Below are 21827 nucleotides of genomic sequence, written 5' to 3' on the forward strand. Positions count from 1 at the left end.
AATTGAGCTAAATTTTACGACAAACAATACATGACATGTATTGGTTCACGTACAATTGAGCTCAACTGGTTATCAGGGTAATTAACCAATTAAAAAAAAATAGAAATTCTAATTGAAAAAAAAGATAACGTGTAGTTACAATTTCGCGGAGATTCAAAAAAACTTATCTACAGTTGATATCAATGGGAATACATAATTTTAAAATTCAAATTAAAAATTTGAAATGAAGATTCTACTGAAATTTATTTAACAACTTTTGTTTAACTCCCAATTGATATGAACTGTAAGTAATTTTTCGTTTTAATTAATTAATTAAATTTGAACACGGTTATAACTGTTCAAGGTCATTGCCTATTTTTAAAGGGTCGGGGGGATATTATCTGGCAATTTCCTTAATCTTCAAAACAATTAAATAAGTATTTGCTGGTGGATTTTTTTTATCTGAAATTAAATTATCAAGCAATTAATTTACTTATTAGTACGCAGTGTAAAATTATGACTGGATGTTAATTTATTTAATTAAGTAAGAGTTAAATACTGCCCAGGTGAACATCAATGGGAAGTCGATAGACCTCTAGTGGTGTCACTGTTCAACTTTAATACATTTTTATGCCTTTTTGGTATTAGGGACGAGTTTAAAACATCTCGGAGTCCAACAAATGAGTCATCTTCAAATTTTAAAAGTGTTCAGACAATTACATTGTTTCTTATAAGTACTTAAGCTTGCAGCCCTTTCTCTAATAATGTCTCTATAGTAAGGCAACTATACCTTGAACATGAGATAAATTTTAGTCTAGGTAATATAATATGTAGACAGTACCTAATGACAGACAGATAGCAATCTACTTTATGAATCTGAAAAGGAGGAGTATGATGCCGAAAAATTTTACAAGGCTCCGATCATTAGCACAGTCGACTTCAGTCCCTGATCGAAGCTAGACCATCACTAGCAGTTCAAAAGTTTAAATTTAAATTACACAAAGTTACAGTGAGTTCAAAAAATCTTTTATTTCGTTAATTTCTTTTGAAGTCAAGAATGGAGAACTTACAGAAGAACAAATTATCCAGTGAATGTTTAAAAGATCAATTGATCTATGAAGATTATCGTGATAAAGTGAAACGCGGAATTATTGACATTAACGAACAAATACCTCTAAAAAGTGATGACATGTGTATAATGATGTTGCATTGGGCGGTATTGATGTCTGACGAAGAATTCATCGATTATCTTCTAGTGAACAAAGTGGATATCGATGCTCAGATAAATTTTCTTAAGGGTACAGCTCTTATGGTAGCAGTCCGTGAAAAAAAATTCGATATAGTTAAAAAATTAATAAATGGTGGTGCTGACGTAAATGCTTTGGGGATGCCAGCAATAAATCGTTACAACCTTCCCAGAATGACTCCATTAACTATCGCTGTTGAAAACGATGATTTTCATACAGCTGAACTATTGATTGATTCCGGAGCAAAATTTTATAAAGTGCCTGAAACAGAGTCTACATGGACGGCATTAAATGTTGCCATATTTCGTCAAAATGAACGAATGGTTAAGTTGTTGCTAAAAAATGAAGTCGAGATTGAGTCCAAAGAAGAAAATGAATTTCTGACTTCATATATTTATCAAGCAATTAAGAATGGAACTGATGAAATTGTGAAGATTATCTGGCCATATTACCCTCGTGGATCGGCTCTCTGGATTGATTATGTGAGCCAAATCCCAAGAATAGTAGTTGAAAAAGACAGTACTGAATTACTTAAATATTTCTTGGACAATTACGATTTTGACATAAATGTTGCAACCAAAAGGTATCGACGGGGTAGGAATTCAACTAACAATTTTTATAATCACTCTATGCTCCATACTGCGGCAGTGGAAAATAGTAGTGAGACCATCGTGAAATATCTTCTAGATGCTGGTATTGATGTCAATATAGGACCTGGAACACCTGCAGTTGAATTTAATTGGAGTTATTTTCGTGACACCCCGAATAGAGTTATCCCGATAATAAAAGAACACCTTGTTAAAATGATTGCTTGCAATTATGCCGTTTCCGAAATAAATTCAAGAAATATAAGTGGTAGTGAATTTAATAAACTGCGTGAAACGTGTGATGAAGAAATAGAACTTTTGAAAAATTCAAAATTTGCTGATACAAACTTTAATTATTACAGCATCTTGCATACATCTACACGCAAGTTGGCAATAAAAACAATGAGAATTGAAGATAGTGAAATTTCTAGAGTTAAATTCCATGTCAATTTTCCGTTATACGGAGGAATGGTATTTTATCGCTTGGAAAAAGCATTAAGAATAAAAAAATTAATAATTAATGCTGAAAATATTCTTTTGAATATTTTCAGATATAAATTTAGTTATGATTTTATAAGAGATATGGTTACCTTATATTTAAGTGATAAAGATTTATTGAAATTAAGTGAAAAATAAACTTTATATGATTAAGTTTTTAAAATAAATTATTTTGATTGTAAGTTTTGTAATTTTCGAAAAAATAAATTTTAGTTGGAAAAAATATTTTTCCAAAGATTTAGAAAATATTAAATATTTAGTGTTACTTTTATTTAATTTTAAAGATATTCCTTTATAATGACCCGAACCTTTTCTTTTAAATAAGTCCCACTTAGAAATGCATTAAGCCATTAAAAATAATATCACAAATCCTATTGTATATAATGCATGTACAAATTTTGAGTAATTAAACAAAATGTTATAATGCTAAATTTACAACTGAATTTACAAAAGAAACTTCATTCAGTATAGGGCACGATTCCTATAGGAATTATATTTATCATATTTTTGTATATATATAATACAGTAATAACTAATCATAAGTTATTCAAAGCTCGACGTGAGTTTATTTCAAAAAGTTATAATGGGACTCCAATTTTCTTTTGCTTCATAGGAATACATCTAGTCTATCAACTAATCCTCAAATCAACAATTTTCTAAAAATATTTCTGTAAATTTCTGTCGATACGTTATGGATCCGTTTTACTAAAATCTAAGTCGATGTTCAATAATTCTGTTTCTAACCCACGGTAATGAGTTTGTAATGAGACACAGATATTGTAATGAGTCTCGATTTTAAAGAGCATTGACCATTGAGATCGGATGGATTGATAATTTCAGAAGTAAGAAATGAACAGAACTTGATTCTCAATTGGTTGAGTAAAAGTTGTAGGGGCTACTGAGATTCATTAGCCCTTAAAATCTCCATCATAGTTTGGATATTTAAGTATCCGTCTTGTGAAAAAATCATTAGTTTACTTACGTTGCAGTCAGTGAATAGTAACTATTAAAATAAATATAAGTGCAAGTGTTGAAATGACGCAAAGACGTGAGACGTATACATATGCCCACAAGTTTTCTCTTGAAAACTTCAGTTCCAATTTGTGGGTAGTCGACTCCGAAGATTATGAAGATGACAATAAGGATTTCGTGTTTTCATCAGCACCCGGAATCAATGATACTTGGTGCTTCAGAATAGAGATCTATCATTTTAATAATGTTACCTGGTTAGATCTGAAACTCGCTTGTATGAGCTCAGAACATTCGGATATTTGGACTACGGTAAAAATGTATGTGGAAGATCGCAACAAGGGGCGCATTTTTATTGGAAAAAGAAACATGCATTTTACGATGAGGCTCAAAGGGTTCCTTTACCTTCGTTCATTGTTACCCAGACACGAACCTCATATGGAATTGGAATTTCCCAATGATACATTAACAATTTGGTTGGAAGTAACTTTTTACATCGGTCAAGTTCCACAAGTACCCGATGGAGGTATTTCCGATCGAACATATCTTTGGGTTTAATGAATAACAACATGTTTGCCACGAAATTTTTTAAAATATAAATTAATTATAAAAAAAATGCTAGCGTATCAGAAGAATCAAGCTCTGAAATTCAAATTGCAAAATGTTTAAATTAAATTCAAATATTCATTAATAAAAAATAAATATATGTTTTAAATAATTACTGCATTAAACGTTCAAATAATTTTTTTTTCTTGGATTCCTGAATTAAACAAAAAAATACTAATTAGTACTCAGAAAACAAGAATTTCTTGCGCAAGAGACATTTTGCATTATAAATCGAAAACAAAATTTTTTTGGGATTAGAAAAAATTTCTTAGCCCCATAAAAATTTTTCTTGCTCGCGGGGAACTTTTGCTCACTATGAAAATTTTTTTTTTTTCTATTCATGCAAAAAATTATTTGGACAAGTGAAAATTGTCTTAGGCCAAGTAAAATTTTTTGCTCTAAGAAAATTTTTTCTCGCCCTATGAAAATTTTTTATTTAAATCTTAGTGCGAAAAATTTATTTGGAAAAATAAAAGTTTCTGAGGACAAGTAAAATTTTTTTGCGCAAAGAAATTCTTTCTTTTTGTGTATTTTTTTCACTTATGTCTGAGTCGTATACCTGCCGCGCGTTCGGATGGAATAAAAACTTTTTTCCAAAAAAATAAATAATTAACAAAATTTAATTTCCACGAATACAAATTTTCAAATTTTACCCGCCATTTTGTTGTTTACACATCAGACAATTTATAAATTTTAAATAAAAAAAAAATCTTCGAAACGTTTCAATTTTCTTAGCGGGAAGTTCAAAAATGTTTAGAAAAACTGCACTCGTAGTCGTCTAAATTTTCTCCATGTGCATATTTTTAGTTTTTTTTCTCTTCAAATTTAATTGTTCAAAAAAAAGTCCAAAAATTTTTAATTGCCTGCTAATTCAAAATCGTTATTGATAACAACTCCGAGTAATTTTTCAAAAATTCTATATCCATTTTTTCTAATCAATGCTTTAACTTTAGTAAATTAATTTACGAAATTTGAATACTTTTATGACAGTCCAGTGTCGTTGAATATTTTTAAAAAGTGGCGGGTACTGTCCGAGAATGCGCTGAAATTCAAATAGCCGGGAGTCGGTAAGAAAATTCCTCTATATATTTATATGTTTACCATTCATAGATACTGTCAACCGTGTGTATGTATTTATATATAGATATATATGTTGGATTGGAAAGACGTGTCTGACGTTTGACGTTGAACATTTTTTTAATTCATTATTTTGTACTACTTAACACGTTTACCTTTTAATATCCAGTGATAAATGTATCAGTTGAATGGGTATTTATCAATTTATCAGCTCAAGTATCTAATTAAGTTGATCATGTGTCAAATAACTCCTGGATAAATAATCAAATAAATTTATTTCTATTATTTGTATTTAGGTGATAGATAACTAGTGTGTGGTTGGGTTGGATCCAGACAAGAGAGAGAGAACATCAACATCATGTCCAAGTCAAGTTGTCCAGGAGGTGGCCTCTACGTGGTCGAGGGCGAGGTCTCTCTCCTGATGACCGCGATGCGACGTGGTGTCAGATGGTCATCCCATTCACATCAGGTTTATTCATTATTTACATATTTATCATATTTATTTAATTACTGCCCTTATCGATTCATAATATCGTAGGTTAGGTTCCCAGCCCCATCAGCAGATTGTCAATATTTTGAAATTTTTTTATTTTCATTCATTGTTTTTAATTATTGACAATTTTTATTTTACTCAGAAATTTTTTTTTAAATTCAAAAATGAAAATTCATTAAATTTATTTTTTTATTATTAATTATAAATTAAAATATTGATTAATTTTTTGGTAATTAATTTTATTTACGATCCTGAAGTGAGCAGACAGTTAAAAATTTTTGAATTTTTATTATTTTTATTCATTATTTTTAATTATTGACAATTTTTATTTTACTCATAAATTTTTTTTTACTTTTAAAATAACAGATTTTTTTTTTAAATTCAAAAGTGAAAATTCACTGAATTTATTTTTTTATTATTAATTATAAATTTAAATGTTGATTAATTTTTTAGTAATTAATTTTATTTACGATCCGGAAGTTAGCAGACAATTAAAAATTTTTGAATTTTTTTTTATTTTCATTCATTGTTTTTAATTATTGACAATTTTTATTTTACTCATAAATTTTTTTTTAAATTCAAAAATGAAAATTCATTGAATTTATTTTTTTATTATTAATTAAAAATATAAATATTGATTAATTTTTTGGTAACTAATTTTATTTACGATCTTAAAGTTAGCAGACAATTAAAAATTTTTGAATTTTTTTTATTTTCCGAATTTTTATCTCACACGGTTCAAAAGTTATAATATTTTTAATAAAAAAAATTTTTTTGCATGTTATTTAAATGGGAAATTTCAAATGGCTACCGACACTTTTTAAAATTGAGCTAAAAATTTTGCCCAATGGGAGAATTTTTTTCTCGATATATAGGTCCTTTTTAAGACGTAAATTCGATAGGTTGGTTTTTTTGGCTCACCCTAATATTCTTATAAAAAAACATATGAAAATCCATCCGAAAACGTCATGTGTGAATCCGCATAGGAATCTCGTCTGGATTCCCATATGGATGTTTTTTATAGGGGTATTATAGTTTGTACCAGTGATGGGCATACTTAAGTACATTTGTATTTTAAGTACTAATTAAGTAATAAATACTTTGATATATAATAATTTTTTTTTGTAGAGAAAAAATATGCAAGTAATTAGTATTTTTAACAAGTACTAAATACGACATACCGAAGTACTTAGTATTTTATTTATTATCTAATTACAAATACTTTTAATTTTTCCTAGTACTAAATACAATAGTATTTAGTATTTTATTTTTAAACTAAATAAGAATACTTTTGTACTCATAGAGCGGTTCAAGTACTAAGTACATTTGAACTGAGACTAAAAGTTGCATTTAAGTACTAGATCATTGGTATTTCTAACAAAAAAATAATTAAAATCTCCCAGAGTATTTTTTAGATTGACTATAGAAGTTAAGCCAATAATAAATTAAAACGATTCAACTTTTTAACTCTAAAATAACTTTTTATTTAAAATTTTATGTCAATAGAAAAAAGTTTTTTTTTTTTTTTAAGAACCCGTAAAGAAATGATGTTATAAAATTTGATATAATCATTTTTGCTCGGGTATATAAAAATGATTGATTAGATTACTGGTTGAAGCTGAAACATAAACTGTACGCGTGCACTTATTTGAACTAAACAGTATAAATTTGACAATAATATATTAATATCATCTAATAAATAAATTTGACTATTAAAATCTTAGGAGTGCAAAAGTATATTCAAAAATGATAATTTTAAGTCTCAATCGTCGTATGGAAAGTTCTGGTAGTGATAGAATAAGTATTAAAAATTTTTTTTAATAGATACTGTGACAATTATAAGTTGTAATTACAATTATGCTTAGTACTTATATCAAATTTAAGTAAAAAGTACTACAACAAGTACAATGTATTTAGTATAGATAAATCGTAAAAAATACTAAGTTACAAACTATTTAGTACTTTGTCTGTTTCTGAGGATAAGTATTTTTTAGACACGTACCAATAATTCATTTGGGTTTCAAATCAAATTTTACTTAAATATTCAGTATTTATTAAATCCTATTTTGCCCATCCCTGGTTTGTACTGCAATAATCAAGACTACTGCTTGTAATAAAACAATTAGAATTATAGATACCAAATATTCCAGTTGCTAATGTATTTTTGGTCGACTGAAACTTTATTATGAATAAAACGCGGTTAAGGACCGAAAAAAGTCTTATATGAAACCGTAACAATGCTACGACTCAGTAATGTAATTTTTACAATTTCGAAGTAGAAGGACTTAACTGATCTTGAAACAGTAATTTTTCCGTGTACTAGCGTGGCAGTAATTTTTATTTTAATCGTACAGTAACAATAATACAGTACAATAATTAAAATAGCTATGGGACATAATTTTCCAGGATGAAGACCAAGATATCCTGATGAAAGGATTATCAACCTTGAAAGAAGCATTAAGCGACTCAAAAAATCTTTCCCAACTAGAACCCGGAGTGTTCCTAACTCCGTTCCTCGAAATAATACGTTCCGAGGAAACTACTGGTCCAGTAACTAGTCTAGCATTAGCTGCCATTAATAAAATGATTTCCTACGGATTGATAGGTAATTACCCTTCCGAAACCTAAACTCCCAAGCCCTTGATCATAAGCTGTCAACTCAATAACCGTATTTTGTTTATAGATCATGAACATCCAGCAATAAGTTCATGTGTCGAAGCAGTATCTGACGCAGTAACTCACGCGCGATTTGTAGGCACCGATGCCTCTGGAGATGGCGTCGTTTTGATGCGAATCCTCCAAGTCCTCCGCGCTTTAGTCCTCTCCCCCATCGGCGACCATCTCTCTGACGAGAGTATTTGCGAAATAATGCTGAGCTGCTTCCGTATTTGTTTCGAAACCCGGCTCAGTGAACTATTGCGTCGTACAGCAGAACACTGTTTACGTGACATGGTCCACCATCTTTTTGTTCGCTTGCCCCAGTTCGCGGACGACACTCGGGTCTTGCCTAATATGAAAAAAATGCGCGCAAACGGCATCGAGAACACGCGACCCAAACGTAAAGTCAGTAAGAATCTTAAGCAGAAAGCTAAGCCCGCCAATGATGATTTGGAAGATGATGCCAAGGATTTGCTGAGTCCGGTTGAACGGGTACGTGGGAATCATTTAGCAACGACTCCAATCACTCCCGCGGGTAATATTGTCGATATGCAGGGCTCTCTTGATCACGGAACTCCTGATAAAATCGATGATGATAAAGCTAAAGAACTTAATCCTGATAATAAAATGGTCGAAAAGAACTCAGATGTTAAGAATGGTGAGGAAAATGGTGATAAAGTTGAAGAAAATGTTAAATCTGATGGAGAAGTTAATAAATCCGATGAGGAAATTGGTAGTCCTGATGGGGAAGCAGCCAAAACTGATGGGGAAGCTGCTAAAGCTGATGGGGAACTTGATGCAAGTGATGAAAGTGTTAAGAAGGACAAAGAATCTGTTGAAATAAATGAAGATAATCTTAAAGAAAGTTCTGAGAAAGAAACTATTAAAGATAAAGAACCAGCTGAGGATAAAATTAGTGTTTCATTATCAAAGGACACTATTGCAGAAAGCCCAGACTTGATCCAATCGCCATTGGGTAGCGTCGAAGACCTGTCAGTTGATGATAAGTTGCCGAAAATAGTAATCGATGAGCATATGCAGGAGTACGTTAACCAACAGGGAGTCCGTTTCACCCCACTGCAACAGTTGACACCCTATGGCGCCCTATGCATTCGCGAGCTATTCCGTTTTCTTGTAACACTGTGCAATCCCTCAGACAAACAGAACACCGAGATGATGACCCACGTGGGTCTGAGTCTTCTGCAAGTCGCGTTAGAGATATCGGCAGACGCGTTGGCTAATTTTCCCTCGCTATTGGCGGTAGTGAAAGACGAATTGTCCCGCAATTTGATTGTTCTGCTGAGCACTGAACGCTTGTCAATACTAGCGGCTGATCTCCAGGTCGCTTTTCTGCTCTTCGAATCACAGAGAGAGCATTTGAAGTTTCAGTTGGAACATTACTTGCTGAAGCTCATGGAAATAATCGATTCGGAATCTAGTAGGATTACGTACGAGCAGCGAGAGTTGGCTTTAGAAGCCATCACACGATTGTGGAGAATTCCTGGTTTGCCTGCTGAAATGTACATCAATTATGACTGCGGTCTTTATTCGTCAAATTTGTATGAAGAGTTGATGAAACTCTTGTCTAAAAACGCGTCCGCGTTGATGGGCAGCATGCACAGTATCCAGTTTGTTGCGCTAGATGCCATAATAATGTTAGTTGCTGGTATTGAAGCTCGTTGCAAAGGTTACAAAGATCTTTATAAGCCTGCGAGACACGATCCTTCCCCTTCTTTACCGACAATCGATGATCTGAAAGTGGCCAAGACAAACAAGCGCTGGCTGGCACACGGCACAGAGAAGTTTAACGAACATCCGCGAACAGGAATTGCTAAACTTGCGGAGCATGGCCTTCTGGGACCCGGTGACCCAGATCCCGAACGGATCGCCAAGTTGCTGCGTGAGAATCCTATGCTGGATAAACTAGCGATTGCTGAGTACATAAGTCGTAAAGAGAATACAAATATTCTTAATGCATTTGTCAAGAGCTTAGATTTGGGCAACATGCGAGTTGATCAGGCGCTAAGATTTTACTTGGAGTCATTCAGATTACCTGGAGAGGCGCCACTAATCAGCCATTTGTTGGAGAAATTTGCGGAACACTGGCATGACAGCAATGGTCGACCATTTGCATCAGCTGACGCTGCATTCACGTTGGCTTATGCTGTGATTATGTTGAATGTCGATCAGCACAATCGCGTGGCGACGCGTCAAAATAATCCAATGACTGCTGAGCAATTCAAGAAAAACGTCAAAAATTGCAATGGTGGCGCGGACTTTGATCAGGATATGCTGGATGAGATATACAATTCGATAAAGGGTCAGGAGATTGTTATGCCAGCGGAACAAACGGGATTGGTTAAGGAAAACTATCTGTGGAAAGTTTTGCTAAGAAGGGGCGAGAGTCCTGAGAGCTTTTATATGAAAGTAGGGAATGGAGGCGTATTTATTGACAAAGAACTGGCTGAGAGAGCGTGGGCGCCAATAATCAGCGCGCTCTGTCGTGCGTACGATAAAGCACCGGATCGTGCGTTACAGCGTCGAGTCGCGCAGACATTTTTGTGGTGCGCAGCAATCAGCGCGCACTATGGTATGACCAGTGATTTGGATACATTGATCGTTTCTTTGTGTAAGTTCACTGGCTTAGCAACAGGTGGTGAACCTGAACAAGTTATTCTGCACTTTGGTGGCAGTGGAAGATGTCAACTAGCCGCTAGAACTCTGTTCAAAATAACTCACTTACATGGCGATGGTCTCCGCGCTTCGTGGAAGAACATAATTGATTGTATGCAGACTTTGTACAAGGCCAGGCTGTTGCCAAAGAGCATGACAGACGGAGAAGACTTCTTAGATCCCACGGGCAAAGTTTCATTGCTTCGAGAACCTGCCACCCCGAAACCGCAGCCAGCTGGCCAAGGAATTTTGTCCAGTTTGTACTCTTACATTGCGCTAGACACTCGGGTACCTCATCCAGCTGAAGCTACCGCTAAAAAACGAGCATCGGATTGTATAGCCAACTGCTACCTCAAACAAATACTTGAAGAGTCCAAGTTCTTGCAAGAAAGTTCGCTTAGACCTCTAGTAGGAGCTCTAGTTTCAGTGAATTCGCATGACGAAGACATTGCCGTGTTTTTGTTAGAACTATTACTGGAAGTAACGATACAGAATCGTGATAGGGTCATGTGTATTTGGCCGATTGTGTTGGCACACATGGACGGTCTTCTGACTACGGCAGCTCGCGAAAACCACCCGTATCTTTTAGAACGGGTAGCAGTAGGGATGCTTCGCTTGGCAATACGCCTATTGCGAGGTGAAGAATTCGCGTATACGGTCTTACCACCTCTGATGCCATTGACTCACTTGGCATCAGCCACGACGGCTCCTCTCGCCCGGCAAATAGCTTACGGGCTCTTCGAATTGCTCAAAACCGGTGCGGCTAATATTCACACCAGTGAAGATTGGAAAGTTGTATTTAGTTTGCTAGAGTGCTCTGGTGCTGGTGCTCTGTCGCCAAAGCCTACAACGAATGAAGAATCTCTACTGCAACGTTCTGTTCTGGATCAACGACCAGTCAGCCCTGTCCCTGAATGGGTACTGGTATCACCAACTGGTACAGAAGCTCCGCTACCCGTTGCCGCAGACTCAATAGTTCTTGATCGCGATTTCTTGCCGCATGATCCAGTGGCTCTGATAAAATGTTGCGAGAGCCTGACATTCTTAGTCCGTGACGTCGCTCACGTTACCCCCTTCAATTTCGAACTTTGCATCCAGTGCATCCGGACTTTTGTAGAGGCCGTTTTACAGGTTCCAACAAAACGCGTTAAACTGAACCCAGCAGCTTTGGAGAACGAAGCGTATCATGCTGCGCCAATTCAACTGCTAGAGTTGATGCACACGTTGCATGCGCGAACTGCCCAAGTGTTCCGATGGTGGGCAGAAGAAAGTGGAACCACTGAAGCAGTCAGTTTATGGCCAGCAGCATGGCGCCCATTACTGCAAGGAATCGCCCGACTTTGCTGCGACTCTCGAAGAGGGGTTCGAGCTGCGGCAATCACTTATCTGCAAAGTACGCTGTTGGCAGCGGATTTGAACCAATTAACAGCCGTCGAGTGGTCCCAGTGCTTGGAACAAGTCCTGTTTCCGTTGTTGGCGCAATTGTTGAACCCGATTGCTGCTCACGACCCATCCGGGATTGAAGAGACGCGGGTTAGAGCCGCCATGTTACTGTCTAAAGTCTTCCTACATCATTTAACGCCTTTGTTAACTCTACCTGGGTTCTTACCGCTCTGGCTGACGGTCCTGGACCTGCTTAGATCCTACATGCACGTTGATCACAGTGAGCTGCTTTTCGAAGCTATTCCAGAGTCTTTGAAGAATATGCTGCTAGTTATGTCGTCAACGGGAGTCCTGACACCGACTTCCAACCTCTGGGAGCCTACTTGGAGAACCATAAATGGATTCCTGCCGAATTTGAAGAGCGAACTATTCCCAGACCCTCCAATTCCTGCTCCCGCAGAAGAACTATCTAGCACAGAAGTTATCAGTCTCGTAGAACAAGAGCAACCAAGTTTTCCAATTGAGGGATCAATTGCCGTGCAACCAGACAATCAACCAGAAAGTCTTTCCCAACCGGCCAATAACATTCCTGTAGGAATACCTCTGGTGGTACCCACACTAGCGGAAACGGATAACGTATGCCAGTCACCGAACAGAACCTCTGTACTGTTGGCAACCGATTACTATCGAGTCGCTGGCCAAGATTTCGGCCTTCCAACTCTGGGAGTAGAGGCTAAGGAACAGCAGCAGGTTATCAATTTGCTGAATCAACCCCCGCCGAGTGTCGCAAGTCCAGTCGCGATCCAACCTACGTCCCAGTCCTTCGACTTTTACCAGCCGAGGGTAATTGACGATAAAGCAGAGACCAAGGGGTTGGAAGAACAAGCGGAAGAAGGGAGGGTCGAACAGCAGGATGTGGCAGGTCTTGAAGGTTCTTTCAGTCCAACACATCAACTTACGGTAAGTTCCATTCATGATGAGTCTAGTAAATAATTAATTTTTTTCGCAACTCGGATATTTATCTAAGTACCAAATATTGTCATAACTAAAGTACAAATATATCATCAGGTATTGGTTTTAGAGAGAAATTCAATCAGACCTTTTTTGTAGGAAATTTAAAGGGCTATCAGAATGGTCCTCATGTATTTTTTCGTAAACTCAATAATTAACGAGTGATTGATGAATTAATAAATTATAAGAAAATCTATAAAAAAAAATCAAAAATTTTTGAATTTTATTTTTGAATTAAATTTGAATTTAAATTAAAAATTAATTTTAACTTAATATTTATCTCAGGGCCACAAATCGTCACCGTTGGTAACAACAACGATGTTCAACTCCGCAGCATACTTCAGTGAAGATCCTGCCGCAGATCGGTTGTTTGTCGTCACTAATCCTTGACGACTGTACATTTCCCATATTTATATTAAGATAATGATAGTAATAATATTGTATTATATTAAATTGTTTTATTATCGTTGTTTTTATTATTACTATTTATTATTATTGAATATTTCCTACACGCCCGTTACCTTCATATTGAATTCTTATAAATAAATCAAAGGTGTGTTTTTAAAAAAATTGTAATAAATAATTAAATTAGATTTAACAATTTTTTGGCTTGTATATTCAGCGTATACATAAATATATGTTATTATTATTATATTATAAATATTACAATAATTGTTATAAATTATTATTCTTATCCTTAACCAACCTTCTAATCTTATGCATCCAGGAAAAAATTCTTGATTGTTACCATATATGATCAAGCATGGTATCAGATATCACCAATCATAGTATCATGGATCATAGTATCATACATGATCCTGCATGGTATCATACATGATCATGCATAGTAACATGGATCATAGTATAATACATAATCATGCATGGTAACATATATCATCAATCATAGTATCATGGATCATGGTATCATACATGATCATGCATGGTATCAGATATCATCAATCATAGTATCATGGATCATAGTATCATACATGATCCTGCATGGTAACATATATCATCAATCATAGTATCATGGTATCATACAGGATATCATACATGATCATGCATGGTATCAGATATCATCAATCATAGTATCATGGATCATAGTATCATACATGATCATGCATGGTATCAGATATCATGGATCATAGTATCATACATGATCCTGCATGGTATCATACATGATCATGCATAGTAACATGGATCATAGTATAATACATAATCATGCATGGTATCAAATATCATCAATCATAGTATCATGGATCATGGTATCATACATGATCATGCATGGTATCAGATATCATCAATCATAGTATCATGGATCATGGTATGATACATGATCATGCATGGTATCAGATATCATGGATCATGGTATCATACATGATCATGCATAGTATCAGATATCATCAATCATAGTATCATAGATCATAGTATCATACATGATCCTGCATGGTATCATACATGATTATGCATAGTATCGTGGATCATAGCATAATACATAATCATGCATGGTAACATATATCATCAATCATAGTATCATGGTATCATACAGGATATCATACATGATCATGCATAGTATCAGATATCATCAATCATAGTATCGTGGATCATGGTATCATATATGGTCATGCATGGTATCATATATGACGAATCGGTGTATCATATTTGAAAAATTATAGGATCATATATGATCATGCATGGTGCCAGATATGATCAATCATATATGATCATGCATGGTATCAGATATGATCAATTACAATATCACATATAATAGATCATGGTATCATATATGATAATACATCGTATCATATATGATCATGCATAACATCATATATGATCATGCATGGTATCGGATATGAACAATCATATATGCCCATGCATAGTATCAGATATGATCAATTACATTATCACATATAATAGATCATGGTATCATATATGATAATACATCTATCATATATGATCATGCATAACATATCTTATATGATCATGCATGGTATCGGATCTGAACAATCATATATGATCGTGCATGGTGTCATATATGATCATGCATAAAATCAGATATGATCATACATGATATCAGATATAATCATGGATGGTATCAGATATACATATATTGTTTAATTATATTCAAATTTATAAATAATTAAATCTGTATAATTATTTTTTTTCTGCATACTCTTAATGATTAATAATTAATAATTAACGATTATAATAATTAATAAAATATCTCCAGCGAAATTTATACATAAATCAACGGGTGACCAAAGTTTATACATATTAATAACAAACCCGTGATTGTTTTATTAAAAAATTTTTTTCGCTTTCAGTCTAAATAAAATTATCGCTCTTCCTATTTAAATCAATCGGGTATAGGAAACTTTTAATTCAACATACTGAGGAATCATGGGCTCACATGAAACTTTACTTTCCTTGTTTATGTATTCAGTGGATGTTTATATATATATTTTTTTTGTGTAAGGAATCGGGAGCTGATGGTTCGAAGGGAAAACCGCGGGAGCTTTAAATAGTAATCGGAACAAAACTATAAAGAATCGGAGAATATATACTCATATATAATTACTGTAATAATAAATTTGTAGTGAGTAAAAAAAGGGGGCGGGTGAAGTATTTTTTAAACTTTCTTATTGATCTCGTCGACAATAATAGCCGAGTGTCTTACACTTCTCACAGAGATGTTGCGGGTGAACCTTCGATTGGTCAGAAACGTCCAAACCGTCGGGTTTTTCCAGAGGTCTCTAGAATCAAAATTACAATTTCTTTTTTTTTTTTACTAGACTACAAATAGCAGATAATTATCACAACATTGAAATAATTAACTAGAGATGCATGCACGTAATGAATGAGATGAGTATAAAATAAAAAAAAATAACAAAAAAAAACGGCTGAAATGGTGACTTACGTAACGAAGTAAGGAGTTGAACGCGTGAGACGGGGATGTAGTCGATAACAACATCGATGTTGACCCCAGACTCACCTGCTTATGGGGGTAGACGTTAATGTGGCACTTGATACATTCTTGGCCCATGTTAGCCCAACTATTCCCCGACATCCATTTACGTTTACATTTTGAACATTTGTATTCACCGAAGCAACGTTTCTTTCCTTGATATGGCGTTAGCCCTTCACCTTTTGGTCTCGCCTATAAATTTATTATTTTTTTTAAATATTTTCACACAAAAAAAAAATTTCTAAGCGCAAAATAAATTTTTCATTTAGAAATTAAAGCGAAAATTTTTTTAAGACTGAAAAAAATTTATTGGCGCGAAAAATTTTGAATTATAAATTGGAAACAGAAATTTTCTTTGGGTGCGAAAAAATTTATTGGCGCGAAAAATTTTGAATTATAAATAGAAAACGGAAATTTTCTTCGGTGCGAAAAAATTTATTGGCGCGAAAAATTTTGAATTATGAATTGAAAACAGAAATTTTCTTCGGTGCGACAAAATTTATTGGCGCGAAAAATTTTGAATTATGAATTGAAAACAGAAATTTTTTTTGGGTGCAAAAAAATTCATTCCACGAAAAATTTGGAATTATAAATAGAAAACGGAAATTTTCTTCGGTGCGAAAAAATTTATTGGCGCGAAAAATTTTGAATTATGAATTGAAAACAGAAATTTTTTTTTGAGTGCAAAAAAATTCATTCCACGAAAAATTTGGAATTATAAACAGAAAACGGAAATTTTCTTTGGGTGCGAAAAAATTTATTGGCGCGAAAAATTTTGAATTATAAATTGAAAACCGAAATTTTCTTTGGGTGCGAAAAAATTTATTGGCGCGAAAAATTTTGAATTATGAATTGAAAACAGAAATTTTCTTTGGGTGCGAAAAAATTCATTCCACGAAAAATTTTGAATTATAAATAGAAAACGGAAATTTTCTTCGGTGCGAAAAAATTTATTGGCGCGGAAAATTTTGAATTATAAATTGAAAACAGAAATTTTCTTTGGGTGCAAAAAAATTCATTCCACGAAAAATTTTGAATTATAAATAGAAAACGAAAATTTTTTTCGGTGCGAAAAAATTTATTGGCGCGAAAAATTTTGAATTATGAATTGAAAACAGAAATTTTCTTTGGGTGCGAAAAAATTCATTCCACGAAAAATTTTGAATTATGAATAGAAAACGGAAATTTTCTTCGGTGCGAAAAAATTTATTGGCGCGAAAAATTTTGAATTGTGAATCGAAAACAGAATTTTTCTTACGGCAAAAAAAAAATTTTCTTGAGTCGAGAAATTTTTTCGTCCCAAGAAAATTTCCATTTTCAATTCAAAATGTAAATTTTCCTTACGCCGGAAAATCTTTTTGCAAAAAAAAATTTGAGATAAAAAAAATACAAATTAAAATTTTGAAAAAAATCTTAAAAACCAATGATCGGGTTAATTATAAAAAATTGACATTTTGTATACTTTTATATGTATAATATATTTATAAAAAATACCTCTGCTTTCACTTTCTTAGCTTTTTTTTTATTGAATACCATTTTATATATTTAATAAAATCTCCAAATGATGATAATAAAAAAAGTTATTTATTAATATAAATAGTTTGGTTCAATTAATTAAGAGGTTCAATTGAGCTGCGGGTTAACAATTTATGTTGATGACAATTAGATGAACGTTTACATTCCTATTTAACGCATTTCATTTATTTTTTTTCTTAACCAACATAATAGTAAGTATATATATATATACACATATACTTATATATGAAAGACTAAAACTCAAGTGTACGTCTCATATATTTTTTACCTCCCACTTCACCTCCTCACGCTCTTATTCCTCTTTAAATTTAACACACATGCTTCTACTGGTATATATGTATATATACACCACTATATATGTATGCATACATAAATATATATATAGGTTTTTATGAGTCTACGTCATTCGTACTGTAATTTTTCTCTTGTTAAATATTTAAAATAAATAAATTATTTTTGTAATTTATATTTTTTTTAAATATAAAATACCGCGAAATATATTTTTTTTAAATTATTTCAAGTGTCCAAAATTTGTTAACTATAAATAATATTGAGAAAAAAAATAAATAATTACAATTCGTTTGAAAATAATTTTATGAATTTAGTGTTAATGTAAAATAACTAAATATATAAATTGGCGGAAATGAAGAAAATCTTGTTCATCGTCTACCAAAACTATTTAAAGTACCTAGACGACTCTGAAAATAACGATATTCACGGGCATACTCAGGGATTTTATTAATAAAAAATTTTATTTTCTGCCCGGGAAGGGGAAGTCAATTTTTTAGAGGCTTAGTTGCACAAAAAATTTTATATTAATTATAATAATATGAGGTAGTAGACGTACTTGAGGGCAGTCTTTGATGTAATGCCCTTTTCTGAAGCACAAGTGACATAAATAAGTCGAGGGAGGCCTCTTTGTTGGTTTTTTATCTAGTAATCCTAGTTCGTTAAAATGTTCAGCGAGATCTCCGATACTGTCGACTATGCTGCTTCCAAGAGGAATTGATCCGGGGCTTAATGAACTTTTTTGCATGTAACTGTGGTGCTGAGATGCTGTCGGAAAATTTCCCCATATCGTCGGCAATATTTTGCTCTAAAAATCGGGTTATAAAATTTTTATTTATTTTAAACGGTAGTTATACTTAAAACTATCGATAAAATTTTAAAACGACCCATGCTACCTCAAAGTAAATTCAATTCCCTGTAAAAAAGATGTCTATTAAAATTTTTGTAGCCCCAGTAGTTTAGAAGTTACAGCCGTTTTGAGTTCTATATAATTTTGATCATTATACAAGCTTATATACTTTTTATTTGATTAAAAATGGCTGTAACTCCTAAAATATTGAGTTTACGTAAATTTCTTAAGATACCAAAATTGTAGAGCGTTAAATTTCCTTTGGAAATAGCTTTTTTACTTTAACATAAGTCCAATAGATATTTTAAATATAACATTATAATATAAATATATTCCATGGGATTTTTGAAAAATCAAAATTTATACTTTCTGTTTTTCTTAAAATGACTGTAACTCCTAAACTATTGGCTTAAAGTAAATTTACTAGAAGATCAAAATTGTAGGGAATGAAATTCTCTACAAAAAAGGTAAAAGCAAAATTTACTGAAAAATCGATAGTTTTCGAGATATTTAAAATACAACCGGTACCTGATCAGAATGATGGTTTTGATCGGCGATAGCGAGATAAACCCAATTTAAAAGATGTGGAGAATAATGTGCCGGTATATTTTGATGATTTTGATTATGGGTTTGATGATGATTGATATTTCCAACTGTTTGGACATTACTAATAGTACCATCGTGTATTTGAAGATGCTGAAGTGGACGCGGATGACAGGCTGCCATTACATCAATTTAAAACAGACACACACATTCACACACTTATTACTCAATTAATTATTGCACTAACACACAAATTACTTATTTCACTTATTTACAAAAATATATGTTGCATACATTTCTCAGTATAAGTTAAATATATTTATTTATTTATATTTTTGTTACCGGATCCGAAATGGCGGATTCGGTTCAAATTTTCGGTCGGTTTAAAATTTCTGTCCAGTTTCTTCAAAATTGAATAATTTTGGGTGGGTGGTTATAATAAGTATTATTAGTTTGGTAAAAAAGTATTTTAATTTAATGAATATACTTTTAGAGATAAACTAATTTAAAGTAAGAACAGTCTCTGGTACACACGTGCTGGTGTTACTGCCATCACATCCGATTCTGCCCTCCACTGATGGCCTAATGTAAGCACTGTGTGTATTCTCGGATGTATACTTACGTATTATAGTGTGATGAAGTCAAGAGAAAAAGAGAATTATAAATACATATATTTTTAAGCCCAACTAAAGTTATTAATATAAATTTTTTAAACATGAAAAATAAATTTTTACGTTCAAAATTTTTATTTTATCACTTCGATCTGTTTATATTTATTTATTAATTTGATGATTATAAATAATAGTTATTGGAGTTACTTTATCTAATATTCAGTTTAATTTCGGTGATCGGAAATTCAAATATTTTATTTGTGAACGATAATTTTTTTGAGAATTTAATGAAAACTAAAAACTTGGTAAAAATTATATGAATGTTTTGTATTGATTATCTCCGAAACTATCAAACTTACATACAAATCATAAAGGATCATTTGTATAGAGAATTTAATGCTCTGCAATTTTGGTCTCTTAATAAATTTGTCTAAACTCAAAAGTTGCAGGCATAGTTTCGAATGTCAAATTGAAGAAAATTTGAATTTATCAAAAATTATATGAATACCATATTTCAAATATCTCCAAAACTATCATACTTTCATAAAAATTACATAGGACCATTCTTATAGAAAATTTAACGTTCTACAACTTTGGTCTCTTGATAAATTTGCCTAAACTCAATACTTCAAAAGTTACAGGCATAAATTCAAATGTCAAATTAAAGAAAATTTGAATTTACCAAAAATTATATGAATACCATATTTCAAATATCTACAAAACTATCATACTTACATAAAAATTAAAAAGGACCATTCTTGTAGAAAATTTAACGCTCTAGAATTTTGGTCTCTACATAAATTTGTCTAAACTCAATAGTTTAAAAGTTACACCCATTTGAACACAAACAAAAAGTATATAAATTTGTATAATGATCAAAAATTTCCGTATCAAATATAAAATGAAAATCAACTTAGAATACATACATAAATAAAAGTCAGCGACTTCAACCCATAAACGCTCAAACAATATCAAATAATAACCCATTAATTAATTAGTGCTGAATAATAAAATTATATTCCTCAATCTTCCCAAATTATTCCCAATTAATTAAAAATAAATTTATTGTCTGTAAAATATACATTCTAAAGTTAATGGTAGGGATTTCAAACGGTAGAGTTTATTCATAAATGCAACTTGGTAGTATTTTTTTCTGGTAGGGATTATTTCATGGCAAATTTTTTCAATGATAGAAATTTTGAGATGGTAGATATTTTATTGGAGCCGGAAAATTTCTAGGTTTTATTTTTGGTAGGGTCGCTTATGGCTGAGTCGTATACCTGCCGGATAATTGTAGTAAGTCAAAATCCCAAACTTTCGTTGTATAGAGGGTAGAGGTACCTCGAAATTGTCATGTACGTTTTCATGTGAATAAAACAAGTTAACCTATGCAGTGATACATCAAAAAATATAATAAGTTACTTCAAATAACATTTAATTCATTAATAAAAAGTGCACGAAAATTTCAGTTTTATTTGTTGTTTAAAAAGTTAAAAAAAAGCTTTATAATTTTTTTGAAAATGTACATATTCAAGCCGTACGCTTTTACGAAACTCTCGTCAAAGGGTATTGTGAAAGCTAACGCAAGCATGGCCGAAAGCATGCACTGTGATGGAAAAAATTTATATATTAGTCCATGCACGGGAGAGCCTGATTCCAAACCTAGTGATGTCTGGGTGTACAATTTGGCTGGAAAACAATGGAGATTAATGAGAAATGATAATAATTTACCAAAATATCCTAATTCCGCTTATATGAATATTTACGAACCAAAAAAATTAATTAAATGCTTGTTTCAAATGTCAAATGGTTTCGAACTGCTGCCAGTTGCAAATGAAAGAAAATGTCGATTA

General features: G+C 32.7%; 2 protein-coding genes across 5 annotated transcripts; one reads left to right on the forward strand and one right to left on the reverse strand.

The window, feature by feature from the left end:
• Positions 1-5038: 5038 nt before the first annotated feature.
• On the forward strand, positions 5039-13853 carry LOC130666040 (Golgi-specific brefeldin A-resistance guanine nucleotide exchange factor 1 homolog). 3 transcript variants are annotated; one of them, XM_057466688.1, is made up of 5 exons: positions 5039-5155; positions 5260-5432; positions 7842-8061; positions 8140-13130; positions 13467-13853. In XM_057466688.1, exons 2-5 carry the CDS (start codon positions 5322-5324, stop codon positions 13569-13571), a joined length of 5427 nt encoding a protein of 1808 aa, XP_057322671.1. In that variant the 5' UTR covers positions 5039-5155; positions 5260-5321; the 3' UTR covers positions 13572-13853. The 3 variants fall into 3 exon arrangements, with proteins under 3 accessions (XP_057322671.1, XP_057322673.1, XP_057322672.1); XM_057466690.1 differs by having other exon boundaries at positions 7863-8061; XM_057466689.1 differs by having other exon boundaries at positions 5070-5179.
• LOC130666045 (zinc finger CCHC domain-containing protein 24-like) lies at positions 13665-19961 on the reverse strand. Of its 2 annotated transcripts, none has more exons than XM_057466697.1 (4): positions 19349-19961; positions 18530-18778; positions 16099-16338; positions 13665-15934 (listed from the first exon to the last, which is right to left on the reverse strand). In XM_057466697.1, the coding sequence occupies exons 1-4, from the start codon at positions 19544-19546 to the stop codon at positions 15821-15823; spliced, it is 801 nt and encodes a 266-aa protein (XP_057322680.1). In that variant the 5' UTR covers positions 19547-19961; the 3' UTR covers positions 13665-15820. The 2 variants fall into 2 exon arrangements, with proteins under 2 accessions (XP_057322680.1, XP_057322681.1); XM_057466698.1 differs by having other exon boundaries at positions 16174-16338; positions 19349-19960.
• Positions 19962-21827: the final 1866 nt, after the last annotated feature.

This window comes from Microplitis mediator, chromosome 3, assembly GCF_029852145.1.
Source record: "Microplitis mediator isolate UGA2020A chromosome 3, iyMicMedi2.1, whole genome shotgun sequence".
Classification (NCBI taxonomy): Eukaryota; Metazoa; Arthropoda; class Insecta; order Hymenoptera; family Braconidae; genus Microplitis; species Microplitis mediator.

Bases quoted from the DNA above. Each gene is read 5' to 3' on its own strand.
- LOC130666045 (XM_057466697.1), bottom strand. From the start codon at position 19,546: ATGGCAGCCTGTCATCCGCGTCCACTTCAGCATCTTCAAATACACGAT. The intron at 16,339-18,529 runs GTACGTCTACTA...ATAAATTTATAG, and splicing joins ACATCAAAGACTGCCCTCAA to GCGAGACCAAAAGGTGAAGG. The intron at 15,935-16,098 runs GTAAGTCACCAT...TTTTGATTCTAG, and splicing joins TCAACTCCTTACTTCGTTAC to AGACCTCTGGAAAAACCCGA.
- LOC130666040 (XM_057466688.1), top strand. From the start codon at position 5,322: ATGTCCAAGTCAAGTTGTCCAGGAGGTGGCCTCTACGTGGTCGAGGGC. The intron at 5,433-7,841 runs GTTTATTCATTA...TAATTAAAATAG, and splicing joins GGTCATCCCATTCACATCAG to CTATGGGACATAATTTTCCA. The intron at 13,131-13,466 runs GTAAGTTCCATT...TATTTATCTCAG, and splicing joins GTCCAACACATCAACTTACG to GGCCACAAATCGTCACCGTT.